Below are 14,919 nucleotides of genomic sequence, written 5' to 3' on the forward strand. Positions count from 1 at the left end.
CCCCCTTGTCTTTTGCTGGGGGTGCGGACACCCTTATACTCTTATACACATTCCCAATCACCAATTCATATTTGGCCCCCGTCGGTTACCCCGCGTCGCGCGCCGGGTTCCTGTTGTTGCTCTTCGCACTGGCTTACCCCCCCCCATTCGTTGTTTTGATGCGCTTTTCCGGGCCGTGGCGCGCCGTATTTACAGGCGCTGCGACACATTAATTCATTAACAACTTTTTTTTGGCGTGGGGCGGAGATACTTCTTGCTTTCGCACCTCTCAATTATTTTAAGCGCTATGACTCCCATCTTCCACAGCTTCGGTTGTGGGCCGCACCGCATCTTCTTTAACGGCGCTTTCTTTTTGCGATCACCCCAAGAACCACTTCCTCGGAACCCCCACGCCAATCTGCGTCCACCGTTTCGCGTTTTTTTTGACTTAGGGCCGCCGAGGCGGGGCGGATCGGGAAAATATTACACCATTTTTTTACCCCGTCTGTCGACTTCCCGGTTCGCGCGCCGCTCTGTGCCTTTTCCTTGCCGCGCCGTTCGTCCGACCTAAAGGGCGGGCGCCCGGGTTTTTCTGGCCGGCGTTGATTTAATTACCAACATTTTTTTCCCATTAACCCCCATCCCCACGGGCGGCCCCGTGCCCCCTATCATTCACCCACCTTTTTTCCCATACTTTTCTCCATTCACCCCTTTTTTTTTATTTTCCTTAAAAGGAAAAAAGAAAGGGGGGGGGGGGGGGGGGAGGCGGGGGGAATTTATCCATTTTTTCTTCAACACCACTTTTTTATGCCCGTAGGACTTCATACCGCCGCGACGGCCCGCGTGGACCACCCAACATTCGGCCGGCTACCACATTTCAAAGCCGCGGCGTGAAAACAACGCTGGGGGAAAGATTCTCCCCCCCCCCCTCTCCCCCCTTCCCTTCCCCCCCCCCCCTTTTCTCCCTTTTTTTTCTTTCTCCTTTTTCTTTTCCCCTCTTCAGTCTCCCCCTTTTTCCCTTCGCGCGGGGGTGACCACCCCACCCCCTTTTTACTACCATCCCCACTACCCCCCCCCTTGGGATCCCCAACCATTTCCGCGCCCGTTTGCTTGCTCGTTTTGGGAGCGCTTTGCTTTCCCCGTTTCCCTTTCGCCCGCGCCCCTTGCGCGGTGGACCCCAGCGCAACTTCCACGCAACCACCCCTCCCCACCCCTTCAACCCCCCACCCAACATTTGAATATTGTGCTTGCGTCTTGGCCTTTCTTCGACCGTTCGGGTGTTCGAATTTTTATTTTAACACTTTATCATTCAAAAGGCGGGGCCCCTTGGGTGGTCGCGGGTTGATTTGGGAACACCTTCAAACATTTTAAACACCAATTGGCCGGTTTTTTTTTTTTTTTTTCTTCGCTTGCGCTGCCATTGGGCGCCCTGTTGAAAAAGTGAAGAAAGGGAAAAAGAAAAAAAAAGTCGGGGGGGGGGGGGGGGGGGGGGGGGCTGAAAACCAAAGAGGGGGGGGGGAAAAAAGGGGGGGGAGGGGGGGAGGGAAAAGAAAGACGGGGAAAAGGAAGTGGTGGGAAGGGGGAAAAAAAAAGGGGGGGGAAACAAAAAAAAAAAAAGGGCGGGGGGGGGGGGGGGGGGGGGGGGGAAAAAGAAAAAGAAAAAAAAAGGGGGAAAAAACCGAAAAGAAAGCAGGAAGAAAGGAAAGAAGAAAGAAAAGAAAGAAACAAAAAAGAAAGAAAAGAAAGAGAAAGAAAGAAACAAGAGGGGAATGCATAAAAAATACACACAAAAAAAACAACCACAGAAAACGATGTGGGTGGCGTACTGTGTGTGTGTGTGTGTGTGTGTGTGTGTGTTTGTCAAACAATGAGCGATATGTGTGTTTGCTTCTTCTTCATCCCTCCTCTGTGCTCAAGCCGCAGCAAAATCAATGCTACCTAATAAACGGACAGACAGACCAACAGATCAGAGAGGATTCGGTGATCTCAGCATGTATCCATCATCCTCTCTCGTCTCTGACCCCTACTGAGACAGGGAGCATTGCAACATGACGTGGTGCATCCACAAATGCAGCTGTCGGCCGCCATCACAATGCCAGGGCTCTCTGTGGAAGATAGTAGTGGAAGGAGGAGGTGCAGCATGGAGGTGGAGAGGGGACGTGATTGGAATGCAGATGCCACTCACATTTTGTGTTTGAGGGAAAGGACAGAAAGAGGAAAATAAATAAAAAAGTAAATTGATCAAGAAGAGGATTTCTTTGGCTTGTTTGCTTTGTTTATAGTGAGAAGCACAAGGAAAAAATCCAATGAATTATTCTTCATAATAGACTATTGTTGAGAAAAGTGGACGTGTCAGAAAAGAACAAATGGACAGATAGACACGTGGTTTCACAACAGCAATGTGTGCATCAGTCCATCCTCTCTGCTGTGCTCAACAATCTTGGTCTGGCAGAATCCCACCCCATGTCCCTCATAAGCATCTTATTTAGGTCATTGTGTAAACAAGTATCCTCTCACACACAGACAGACACACACACACACACACACACAGACACCACCACGGATGAAGCAGGCTGCAGGCAGGGGAGATAGGAAGGTGGGAGGGAGGACAGAGAATCTCCAGGGGAATCTGTGGGTGTGTGTTTGTGTGTGTGTTTGTGTTTGCCTATGAATGTTAGTGTTTGTTGTGTGTATGTGTCTATATTTATTGGACTGCCAAAAGCTCTGGACCTGCATACATAAACACAAACAGACCTGCACACACTCACAAATTCACATTGAGGTATATACACACAAGAATGAATGCACACAATAATCACACACTGCTTTGCCTCCCCGCACACACACAGACACACTGTGTGTTTCAGAGATGAATAATGCCACCGTGCATCTGGTGGGATGCACCACTGTCCCTGGGGCGGTTTGAATGCCGGGATATTGTGCTGCTACCGGCTGACGCACACACACACAGACACACACACACACACACTCAGTACTCTGTCTCCAGGTGACTCTGTTCCTTTTTTAGAGCACAGCATTATCCACCGCTTCTCTCTTCCTTTCTCTTTTGTATGAATGCACACACAATCACAAGCAGACAAACGTGCACTTACACACTGGAACAAACACTACAACCACCCCTACTGGTATACTGGATGGATGCACGCAAACAAACACTGTAAAACTTCCAACTTCCCCTTGGAGGAAACTGAAGTTTGCATCTGTGCAGAAAAAGTCAGGGAGGCAAGAGGAGAACAAAAAGAGGGCTCAGTTGAACCTTTTGTGAAACACTGCATCAAAGACAAAAAGGGAAATATTGCCTTACATACTTTGTTTAGGTTATACATTTTAAGATCTTGGAGTGGTTAGAAGAAGGGACTAAATCTAGGGATCATATTTGATCCAAAAAATAATAATGAATGATGCATCATACAAAGTCAGCTTAAAAGGCAAAATAGATGTCATTTAATTGCTGTGGTCTGCTGTGTTTAAACGTTTGCCAGGTCTCAATCATGCACCCCTACATATTCACACACACACACACACACACACACACACACACACACACACACACACCACACACACCACACACACACACATACACAACACACACACACCGCACACAGCCACAGTTGTTATGCTTATTTATTATTACAGAAAGGTAATTACATTCCCACACACAACTCTCTCTTTCTCCTTCCTCTCCCAGAAATGTCAATCCGTGCACAGGGACTTGTCTGCCTCTCCATCTTGAGGCTGAAACAGATTTGGAGCCTGCACTATTGAGAGACATTTAAAACAACCACACACACACACACACACACACACACACACACACACACACACACACAATAATGCACATACACATACATTTGCACAGTTTCTTCAAATCTAGGAAAGATAAAAAAGTATCAGTGCCGTGAGCAATCTAAAATGCAATTCTGGTAAAAATCAAATTATGTACATTAGAACGTATTTGTTCAAGTATATGGGATGTGCACACCTGTGTGTGTTTGAATGTTTGTGTGACTGAGTGCAAAAATTGTAACTTCAACTTTTGTCAAAGAGAGGGAGAATTTTGCTTTGACTCAAGGTGGATGTTGAAATAGAATTAGACACTGAATATAAACGAGAAAATGCAGAATGGATAAACCTCAGACTCAATGGCACTAACTCATCATTTTTCTCTCACCCCCTCTCTCCATGCCTTCAGAACCCCTAACCCCCCTTCCCCCTTTCCCATCTCACCTCACCTCCCCCTCCCAGCTCTGGCTACAGACGGAGAGAGTTATGCAGTCCTTCCGTGAGCGCAGCGGTGGTTACCACAGCAACCAACCCTGCTACCAGCAGGAGCCCCATGAATTATCCCGCCTGGAGACCTACCGGCAGCACCCGCATCATCCCCACCCTCAGCACCCTCACCCAGGCCCTGGTCCACATCTAGGCCCAGGGCCCACCAGGTCAGGCTATGAGGCTCACTCACTGGCAAACCCCACAAGCATGCCTTCAGCTGGAGGCCCGGGAGATGGAGGAGGACCCAAGGACTGTTACAGCCAGCAAACCTACCCTGGTTACCCAGGCAATGGTGGAGGGAATGGAAGTGGAAATGGTGGCTCAACACCCTCGCAGGCAAAGAAATCCTTCAGAGGAAGCAAAGTGCCCCCTCCAAACCCAAATCAGCACCTACAGGGTCCTGGCGGTTATAGTAACCACATGGGCCCTGGGAGTTACTCAGCCCAGTATGTGAGTGAGGGCCCCCACCAGCAGAAATGGGAAGACTCAGCCCAGTTAGCACAGTATGACCAGGACATGGTGGGGCGTATGGAGGCTGGTGGTACCCCTGCAACTGGCTCCTCCCAGTACATGGATCAGAACATGCTGGGCCACTCTCAGACCCAGTGCCACCAACCCTCCACACCTGCCTATACCAGCCCCCACCATCAGCCACACCCCCCTAACCCTGCCCCCTCTCCTCTCATGTACCCCCAGAGTCACCTTCACTACCCCCAGCACTCACCTTCTCCTTCGCCATACATGGAAAAGTGCAGCCCCATGCCCCACTGTTATAAAGGTTACAACATACCTCCTACTTCCCAGTATGGCAGACAAATGAGCAGCCACAGCAATCTGAAGCAGGGGGGTTACAGATCGACCCAGAACAGTTACAGCTACCAGCAGCCTCCCACCAGAGGCTATGAACAGCAGCTCCCTTTACAGGCCATGACCAATCCCCAGGAGCCCCACCCTAAATACCAACATTACACCCAACCCCAACAAAACTACTGTCTCTCAGAGCTGTCTGTCAGATCACCAGAACAGTACTATCAGACTTGTAGCCCCTCCTCAAGCCACTCCCCTGCACGCTCTGTAGGACGCTCACCCTCATACAGTTCAACCCCTTCACCACTGATGACCAATCCAGAGTCCTTCCAGTATGGCCAACCTCCCATGACCCCTGGGGCAGCATCCTCCTCTTCATCCTCTTCAGCTGGTATGCAAGAGCAAGCCAGTACCAACACCATGTTGATGCCTCCACGCTCACACCCCTCACCCAATGTGCCCCATGCAGCCACCCACAGCTACACTACTACACCACAGGTCCCCACCATGAAAGAACGCTTCTCAGAGAAGCTGTTATCAAATCCCAGCTTGTGGAGCCTGAATGCCCTTACCTCTCAGGTAGAGAACATCTCTAATAATGTCCAGCAGCTGCTGCTTTCAGAGGCCCTGGTGGCCAACAAGAAAGGCGGTAAGCGCAGCAGTGGAGGGAGCAACAGCAGTGCTGGAAGTGGAGCATCCGCCAAAAAGGGTGAGGAGTACAAAGGTCCTCCATTTCCAGATGGTGGAGGTGGTAGTGTTGGTGGAGGCCCCATGCAGGACCCTTACTCCACTCCACAGCACCAGCCAATGCCCATGGAACTACATGAAGGAGGCTACTCCAGCAGTAGTGATGAGCAACTAGAGAGGGGCTACTACTACTGTGGCCAGGGCAGAAGTCCAGCACAAGCCCCAAATAACACACAACTCAGCCTGGACACAGCCTCTTCATGCTCCATGACATCTCCAGATGATATGTCCACCAGATCTGGAGACTCAGGTCTACACAACCTTACCCCTGACCCTACACGATGTCAGTCAGGGCAGGGAGGAGATGGCATGAGTACTCCAGTAAAGAGCATTGGTGACGAGAGGTCTCCAACAAGCATTACAATCCCTAGTCCAATGAAACAAGAAAGGGACTCTCCTTCAGAAATACAGCATATCAATGAGCCTGTCAAAGAGAACTTTGAAGAATCAGCCTGGACAGAGAAATCAGCTGACAAAGAGGAGTTGTCAACAGATAACACCCCTGACCATGAGAGAGATTCAGACACAATTAAATCTATAGAGAATCTGGAGAAATGGTCGGATGACGAGAAATGCCCAGCTCTATACAATAAAGTTAACAAAGATGTGACAGAAAAAAACTACTGTTATAAGGAGACAGTTTACCAAGGGCTCCACAGTAAATATGACCCTGATGCAAGGGACTCAGTTGAACAGTCTCCAGCAGCTCTCTCTGACTCCAGTCACAAGGAACACTTTGGCCAAGAGATTAAATCAGAGGCGTTCAAATCTGAGTCTCCAACTGCATCTGAGAGCTCCGTGAAAACATTGCCTTTCATTTCTAGGGGTGACCTTGAACAGGATCAATATTCCACAGAGAAGGAGGACAGCTCAGAGAACACCTCTCCAACCCCCCAAGTTGAGGCCTTGGACGAGAGCAACTCAGACAAGAGAGAGAGCAGAGATGAGGAGGATGAAGAGGAGGGGGAGGAGGAGGGAGGTGGACAGTACGAGGCTGACCAAGAAGAAGAAGAAGAAGAAGAAAAAGAAGAAATAATATTACAGAAACAACAACCACTTTCTCTTTCCCCTGCTCTGTCTGCAGAGGTTAGGGTAGAACTGGGGGAGGGGGCAAAAGTGTCATTGACTGACGAGCACATGAATAACAGAGATGGGCCAGAGAAGCTTCTTGGAGATCTTTGCAGCAGGACAGAGAGTCAGAGTACTGAGCTTCTTACTGACATGGAGCCTACAGGGGCGCCTGCGCATCCAAATGCAGCAGCAGCAGATGCTTCCACAAGGGAGTCTGCCATTGGTGACACTGCTCCTCAGCCTCAGTCTTCGATGCCAGTCTTCTCAGCTCTCAATGACAAGACAACACCTCCAGCTCAGGCCAGGGATCATATTGATCACAGTGATGCTAAAGTGCTAGAGCCAGACTCTCCTCAGCTGCCAGGTAAGTCAATACCTCCCTCAGCCCCCTCCTGGGCAGACACTCCACCCTCCCCCAAAAAAGGTGATGAGGACATGGAGCCAGGCATCAGCTGTGCCAGTGCTGTGACCCCATTGGCCAAGCCAGAACCTGTGGCCCCATCTGCTCAGCCAAGGGCATTTGGACGTAAGCATGCCAGGGGCAGAAGAAGAATCATGCATTCAGGTGTGGGAATCAGGCGACAGCTATGCTTAGAGATAGAGGGGGAAAAGGAACAGGAAGGGGCTCCCTCACCTACACAAAAACCCTGCATGCCTCCGAGCAAAACTGTGCTATTCTCAGAACAAATGGACCTAGCTCATCAGGAATCTATTGTGAGCCAGTCTCCAAAAATGCTCACTGGTGGTTTTCATTCGAGAATGTGCACTCGTTCATTCAACGCACCAGACTTGCCACCCAAAGTTGAGCCTCATGTGAAGAGAAAACCAGGCCCAAAACCAGGTTCAAAGCCTTGCCTCAAACCAGGGCCAAAACCTGGACCAAAACCAGGAGCCAAGCCCGGTCCAAAACCAGGGAATAAACCTGGCCTAAAGCCTGGACCAAAGCCTGGGCTAAAACTTGGGCCTAAACCAGGACAAAAACCAGGACAAAAACCTGTGTCAAATGAATCAGAGCAGCCACTGAAAATTGAAACACCTGTAAAACGAAAACCAGGACCCAAACCAGGTTCAAAACCTGGGGCAAAGCCTGGGCCAAAACCTGGCCCAAAACCTGGTCCAAAACCAGCTCTAAAGCCAGGTTCAAAACCAGGACCTAAGCCTGGACCCACGCCGGCAGATGTTTTGCCCCCCAACAACACTGCACCCATCAAGGCCTCAGTGGGTCGCCCCAAAGGCTCAGTTTCTAAAGCAAAGCTGGTACAAGAAGAAACCAGTCAACCTTTGACAGGACTGCAAAGCAGGAGCAGGAAGAGTCCAAAAGCTACAATATCACAAGTAAATCAGGATGTAAAAACACTTAACCAGGAAGAAAAACAAGCAAACCATGAGGTTAAGGCACCAGAGAAGGAGGGTAAGAATATGGTCTTGAGATCCAGAAAGCTCCCGCAAGAAAAACTGTCAAAAGAAAAAATCACAGAAGAAAACATTCTGCCCCTGACATTAACAGAAATGAAAGCCAGTGATGATTCTCTAAAAGTAGATGAGCCACTTACTGTGGAACAAACAGTTCCCATCCTTGATACAGTCAAAAACACAGAAGTTCCAGCCAACCTACCTGCACCAATTTCTCCACCTGTCCCAACTGAACAATCTGAAGAAAAGACATCACTTTCATTAAAACGGAAACTTAGCCCAGGGCTTTCCACAACACCATTAAAGAAAAAGAGGGGTCCAAAGCCCAAACCAAAACCCTTTCCACCTCAACCCTCCCTGCTGAAACAGGTTGTCTCTACACCTAAAGAGAAGGGTGTCCGAGGCCCAAGAAGAAAGCGAGGGGCACCCAAGAAAGCTTCTGTTGTCACTCCCCCACCAAAAGACACTTCTCATAACATCAGTGAAACTGACATCATTACTGATGTGCCTGTGGTTCCTCCACAATGCCCTACTAAAACAAAAGTTCTCCCACCACGCAAAGGCCGAGGACAGAAATATGAGGCCATGGTGCAGAAAATAACATCTCCTAGCTCGAAGAAACACCTCCCAATTCTCCAAATAGACAGCAGTCTAACTGACGATGTGACAGCCAAGGCTTTGCCTCAACATGTCTCAAAAGAAGGTGAGACATCTATGATCATAAATAGCACCGAGGTAATAGAGGGAGAAGTGAAAAGCATAGAGTCTAGACAAGAAGGAGTGAAACAACATGAAGGTGCAGCGAGAAAAAAAGATATGACACAAGAAAGAGAAAAGCATGAGGTGAGTCAAGAGACATTGACATCAGAGGAGGTGAGACAAGGGGTGGAAGAAGAAGTTATAAATAAGCAAGAGATGAGACAAGAAACCATTAATCCAGGGACACAGCAGGTTTTCGGAACTGACAAGGTTTGGAGCTCAATAGAGGCCCCAGTAGATGTCAAGGCTCCAGGAGAGTGGACACAACAGGCATCAGAAGGGGTATCTTCTGCTGCCACTAAGTCCGCCAGAACTAAAAGGAAGAGATGGGCCATGGTGGAAAGCACAGATGCCTCAGTAGTAGCCTTGGAAGCAGGGAGCCTAATAGTTACAACACCAAGGCTAGCCAAGCAGAGGGCCATTAAAAATAACCATGAGATGCACCTAAAACAGAGGAGAAAGAAGAGAAAAGGCCAAGCCCCTCAAGAACAAACAGAGACAGTCAAGGAGACAAATATTGAAACAGAAGAACAACAACAGGAGAGGGTAGAAGAGAAAGTAACCCCCAAGGAGTCTACAGTACCTTTGCCAATCAGCCCAGACGAGATCACAGAAGCCCCCCTTGTTACCAGCACAGAACTCATTCAAAAACCTAGGAGAGGCAGAAAACCGTCCACAAATCCAACTAAGAGGAAACGAGGCAAAGCCTCATCAGAGCAGATTCCTGGCAAGCCAATGAAATTCCACAAAAAGCCTGGGCCAAAACCTGGGATGAAAGATGCCATGGAGGTTATTGAGGCAGTAATAAGGGCTGCAGGTTGTGAACGGGCCGAAAAAGAGGAGAGAGAAAAAGAACTGGAAAGAAGGGAAAGAGAAAAGAAGGAAGACCCAGAAACATGTATTGTGGGTCCTGTAGTAACAATATCAGAAAAACAGACAGAGATCATGTCTGTGAAAAGAATTAGGCGCAAACCAGTCCATCAAAATTCTAAACTGTCTTTCTGTCCTTATGTACGGATTAACAATTCCAGAGACTTTTCATCTTGGTGTGCCATAGTCAACAAGCCTGAGGATGCAATAATATTTCAGAGACGTAGAAAAAAGGGCATACTCAGAATGAGGAATCCTTTCACAGTTGCAAAGGTAGTGCCACACACTGCTGCCATGTTACAGGGACCCTTGGTAAACAGAAATCTAATTGACCGTTGTCTAACATGTTGCCTGTGTGGAAAGCCAGCAAATTACAGAGACCTGGGTGATTTGTGCGGACCCTACTACACAGAGGAGGGCGTTCCACGGAAAATGTTGACGATCGGGCACACAGAATCCCTCAGGGAGGAGTCACAGAAAACCAATGACAACAACAGTAGCAGCAGCGAAGAACCAAGCAACTCATCAAAGAACGAGGGCGAGGGACGCACAGAAAAGGAGAGTAATACAGAGGCATCCACTCAAGAGGGCAGTAGTAGCAGGCACCATCATTGGCGCTACCGGCGGGCAGAAAGAACAGAGAGAATGGGTCAGGACAGTGGTCCACGAAGATTAACTCTCCGAGAGAGGTTCAGGAGGATGAAGCAACTCCAGGCCATCAGCACAGGGGCCTCAAGTGACCAAGAGGGTGGTGACAGCATGTTCCAAAGGCTACAAGTAGAAGCAGAGGCTAAGGAGCACTGGGCCCATGAAAACTGTGCCATCTGGACCAAAGGGGTAATTATGGTAGCTGGGCGACTATACGGACTGAGGGAGGCTGCCAGCAACTCAGCCCAAACGGTACAATAACAATTATCAACACTAAATCTATTCTGAAATGTGTGCATTCTTATGGATGTTAAGAGAGATACTATGCAGTTTTTTTCGTGATGTTAATTTTTAACGTGTTTTCCTTTTATTCCCCTTCTCTATCCCTATGTCCCCCTATCGGTCAATTGTTTGTTTCTTTATTGGTCTCATCCATATGTCCGTCTGTCTGACTAACCCCAGAGCTGCTACAAGTGCCAGATTGTTGGGGCATCCCTCAGTTGCTGTTGGAGAAGCTGCTCTCATAAATACCACTATGTCTGCGCCAAAGAGATAGGTAAGAGACCACAGTGAGAGAAGGAAGAGAGCAACAGGGGATGAAAAGGGGAGAAAAGCAGAAAAGAATTGAGAAGGCAAATTGGGAATAGGAAATTGAACGTGGGTGTAGACGGTATTGGGGAGGGAAACAACTTAGGGAGGTAGAAAATCGGAAAAAAAATGAAAGGAGAAGGGAGAAAGCGAGGGGAGGGAAAGTGGATGTGAGTAAATGAGAGAAGGAAAATGCATCAAAAAGTAACATTATTGAGTGTGAGAAGAGGTGTCTGAGAGTGCTAGGGGAAAGCAAAAGAGGAAAGGAGGGAGGGAAAAGAGGCAGAGAGCCTTGAATAAAGGGGATGGTGAGAGGAAAGTGGGACCCTGGAGTGTGCAAGAGGGAGAGGGGGGAGAGATAGAAGGAGGAGGGTGTGTATGTGTGCATTATTGACCACAACCCCTGTGGCTCCGTCCATCCATTCCGCTGTCTGGGGACTGAATGCGTCTCTATGTGTGTCTAACCACATTCCCTTCAGTGTTGTGTGTGTGTGTGTGTGTGTGTGTGTGTGTTTATCCCTGGTCGTTGTTGTCAATATAAGTGTGTGTCTGTGTGTTAGCACATGTGGTGTATGGCTTCCTCCCCCCTACCTCATGCAAACAAAGTACACTGTGAGGATAAGAAGGCCTGCCACGTCTGCCTAGCCAGCACAGGGAGCAGAGCGAGGCCCTTTTTAATCCTGCTGAGTGCACCAGCCATATCTGACTGCTTGCCTGCCTTCATCGCAATTCATCCACTCATTCTTTCTCTCTCTCTCTCTGCCTCTTTCTTGCTCATTTGTCATTTTAACCCTACCTCTTTGTCATTTATCTGGGTTTTCCAAAGGGGGGGAGGGGGTGTTGTTGTGTGCATCGTCCTCATGCTACTTGTTTCTTTCATTGCTGTCGTCTATTTGCAATCCTGCAGCTTATTCTCTCCTTCTTTTTGCTTCCTCTTACCCTGCCCAGGCTGCACATTCCATGAGGATGACTTCTCGATCAAATGTCCCAAACATGAGGTAAGAAAATAAGAGCTTCAAAACTTGTGTGTAAATGCATAGCAATCTGGCATTAGTGTTTCCACCATGGAAATAAAATGCATTAATTTCATTCCATTTCTAAGGTTTCAACATATGTTCATGTACAATAGGGTGTGCATAGCCTCTCTGCCCCCCAGTCAGGATCTCATCTTGGACTTACCGTTTCTTTGTGACCAAATCCATATGTATATATACCCAACAACCTCAGCAAGCTAAACCCATGTCAGTCAACAGTAGCTGTGTAAACACTTGTATCATTGTATGTGCCTTTGTGTATTACTTTCACTCAACATCCACTGTTATGACTGCAGACCACTGTGATTACAATGGGTCACCGTTATGGTGTTAATATGAATAGTCGACTCCACAGTCGACTTTCCTGTTAGACAGACGCCATCTGGTGGTGGCGTATTTACACTGCAGCACAGAGAGGAAGGTCAAATGCAGAGGGGGGGGGGAGGGAGGAGGAAAATAGAAAAGGAGAGATGCTGACATTCAGCAGGGAGCAGCGGTGCATTGAGGCAGCAGTGGCAGCAGCCCCTCTCCCCTCTCTGCATCTCTCTTTCCCTCCCTCCCTTTTTCCCGTTCTCCTCTGTGCAGACTGACAGGGATGAAAAGCTGGCTGCTGATCAAAACACCCCACCCAGCATCGCTGCCTGCTATCCTCCCCACATGCTCTCTCTACCCTTTCTCTCTCTTACTTTCTCCTTCTTCCTCTTGTTATTTCTCATCCCCAACCCCCCTCCCTTATTTTGCTTGTGCGCCTCCCTGCTGTTCCAGCTCCACTCTGTTCACCTCTCATCTCCTACGAGCTCCCCTTTTCCATTTTTCAGTCGTCCTCCCTTCATCCCTCCTCGTCCCTTCCTCCCTGTTTTTCTCTCATCTCCTCTCTACTCCTCACCCCGCCTCTCCTTACCTAAACTCCCACATCTAAGCAGCAGAAATAGAGCATGTGAAACAGAGAGAAAAAGGAGAGCAAAACAGATAGAGATTGTTGTTAGCGGGCTGAGGCAGAGCTGTCATCAGCTGAGGGATCTGAAGGTCTGTCTGTGTGGGTCTGTGCCGCGCCAATTTACGCTGAGCAGCCTAATCAAAGGGAAGAGCAGACACATTCGTACACACACACTTACACACACACACACACACACACACACACACACACACACACAACCACCCCACCCATGGTTCCCCTCTGAAATTCTCTCTCCGCCTGTGTTCACTTGGCTTCAGGGATGGAATACATATCGATGAACTCACACACACATGTTGCCTTCAGCTGTGGCTTCTCTAGAGCTAAGGGACACACACTGTGTGCGTCCATGCAGGTTCATTAACAGGTTACCTGTAAGCTCACACACGTACACACATAGTGAGCGAGAAAGAGACAGTGGGGGGTGGATGGGAGAAAAAACTGTTTTGTGCTGCTGCTGAGTGGGAATAAAAGACGAATGGGGGCAGTCAGAGAGCGACAGAATCAAAGAGACAGGGATAGGAGGAGAAAAGAAGGGCAACAAGAGAGAGACATGCAGCACTGAAGGTTTAAAAAACTGAGAACTACTCCAGGGAGGTAAAGAGAAAGAGAGGAGAGAAAGAGGGAGGAAGAGTAAGAGATAAAAGACAGAGAGCGAAGCTGCTGGTCTGAGTCCAGGCCATGAGGATGGGCAACTGGCAGTTCAGAGAGAAAGACAGAGAGGGTGAATGAGCGATGCTGTGGGGGGGCTGCAGAGGAGGATAAGGGGAAAGAAAGCGCTCCACCACCACACCAACGCAATTAGTAGGCGTTCATGCTGTGTCTTTCACAGTGGAACTGGTTCACTGGCCAGCTGCATCCATCTCCCCACTCCTGCACACTGCAGCCAGCTTGCTTTCGTGTCTGCAGAATTTCACAGAAACACTCTGGCACACTCAAAAAAGATGCATGTGTACAGCACATACATGTGAGCTCCCAGCTGCAATATACCTGTACATCTTGTATTGCAGCTTTTGTGTTCATAAAAACACAAACACGTGCACAATTGTCCTATAACAGTTTGGACAGAACATAAAGGCATATAGTCGGCAGTGCTAAGGCCAATGTTGCAGAGGGAAGACCTCAAAACTTCTGGCACAGTTCATTTCTTTTCAAACCTCTCTGTGTGTTTGTGACTTGAATTCATGTCAAACTTTCTTCCCTTTTTGTACAGGACCTGTAAGATATTTCAGTTCACCACCTCCACCACCAACACCACTTCTCAGCTAGACGAGCACTGACTATCCAGCAAGGCAAACAAAGAAGCTGTCCTAACAGCCACCTATAACCTAAAAAACACGGTGATGACTGAAGACGGACAGGTACATCAACCAGTGGAGGAGGGTAAAAATGCTGCGCTGAGGTGGTGCTCGGAGCAATACAAGACCTTGAGAATGGCTCCACAGAGTATAGCCGCTCCCTGCACCCGACCTGGAAATGTGTTTTTCCAACTGAGCCCCTTACTGGAAGGCAGAAGGCAGCGGCACTGTTTAACAGGAGGATAGACTTCGCTTTAGAGACTGTGTGCCTAGAGCCCAGTGCACAGGGGGGCTGTTTGAAATGCAGAGCGTGGAATTTGTGTGTGCTCTGCCTTCGGATGAGTTGCTATCATATTCAGACACCTGGTGGACACTGATTGGACAGGAGCATCCCTCTGGCCACCTTGTCTGTGGGCCAAAAGGTGTGTGTGTGTGTGTGTGTGTGTGTGTGTGTGTG

General features: G+C 48.7%; 1 protein-coding gene across 2 annotated transcripts in view; it reads left to right on the forward strand.

Moving 5' to 3' along the window:
• rai1 (retinoic acid induced 1) overlaps window positions 1-14,913 on the forward strand; it is a 60,829-nt gene extending 45,916 nt beyond the window's left edge. Inside the window, exons 2-6 of one of the 2 annotated variants that reach the window (XM_032536724.1) lie at window positions 4,193-7,826; window positions 7,980-10,839; window positions 11,050-11,143; window positions 12,124-12,173; window positions 14,378-14,913. In XM_032536724.1, the coding sequence (XP_032392615.1) occupies window positions 4,270-7,826; window positions 7,980-10,839; window positions 11,050-11,143; window positions 12,124-12,173; window positions 14,378-14,386 (6,570 nt within the window). In that variant the 5' untranslated portion in view covers window positions 4,193-4,269 and the 3' untranslated portion in view covers window positions 14,387-14,913. Of the gene's footprint in view, window positions 1-4,192; window positions 10,840-11,049; window positions 11,144-12,123; window positions 12,174-14,377 lie in introns of both variants that reach the window. The other variant, XM_032536723.1, reaches the window with a different exon arrangement.
• Window positions 14,914-14,919: the final 6 nt, after the last annotated feature.

Source organism: Etheostoma spectabile, chromosome 15 (assembly GCF_008692095.1).
Source record: "Etheostoma spectabile isolate EspeVRDwgs_2016 chromosome 15, UIUC_Espe_1.0, whole genome shotgun sequence".
NCBI lineage: Eukaryota > Metazoa > Chordata > Actinopteri > Perciformes > Percidae > Etheostoma > Etheostoma spectabile.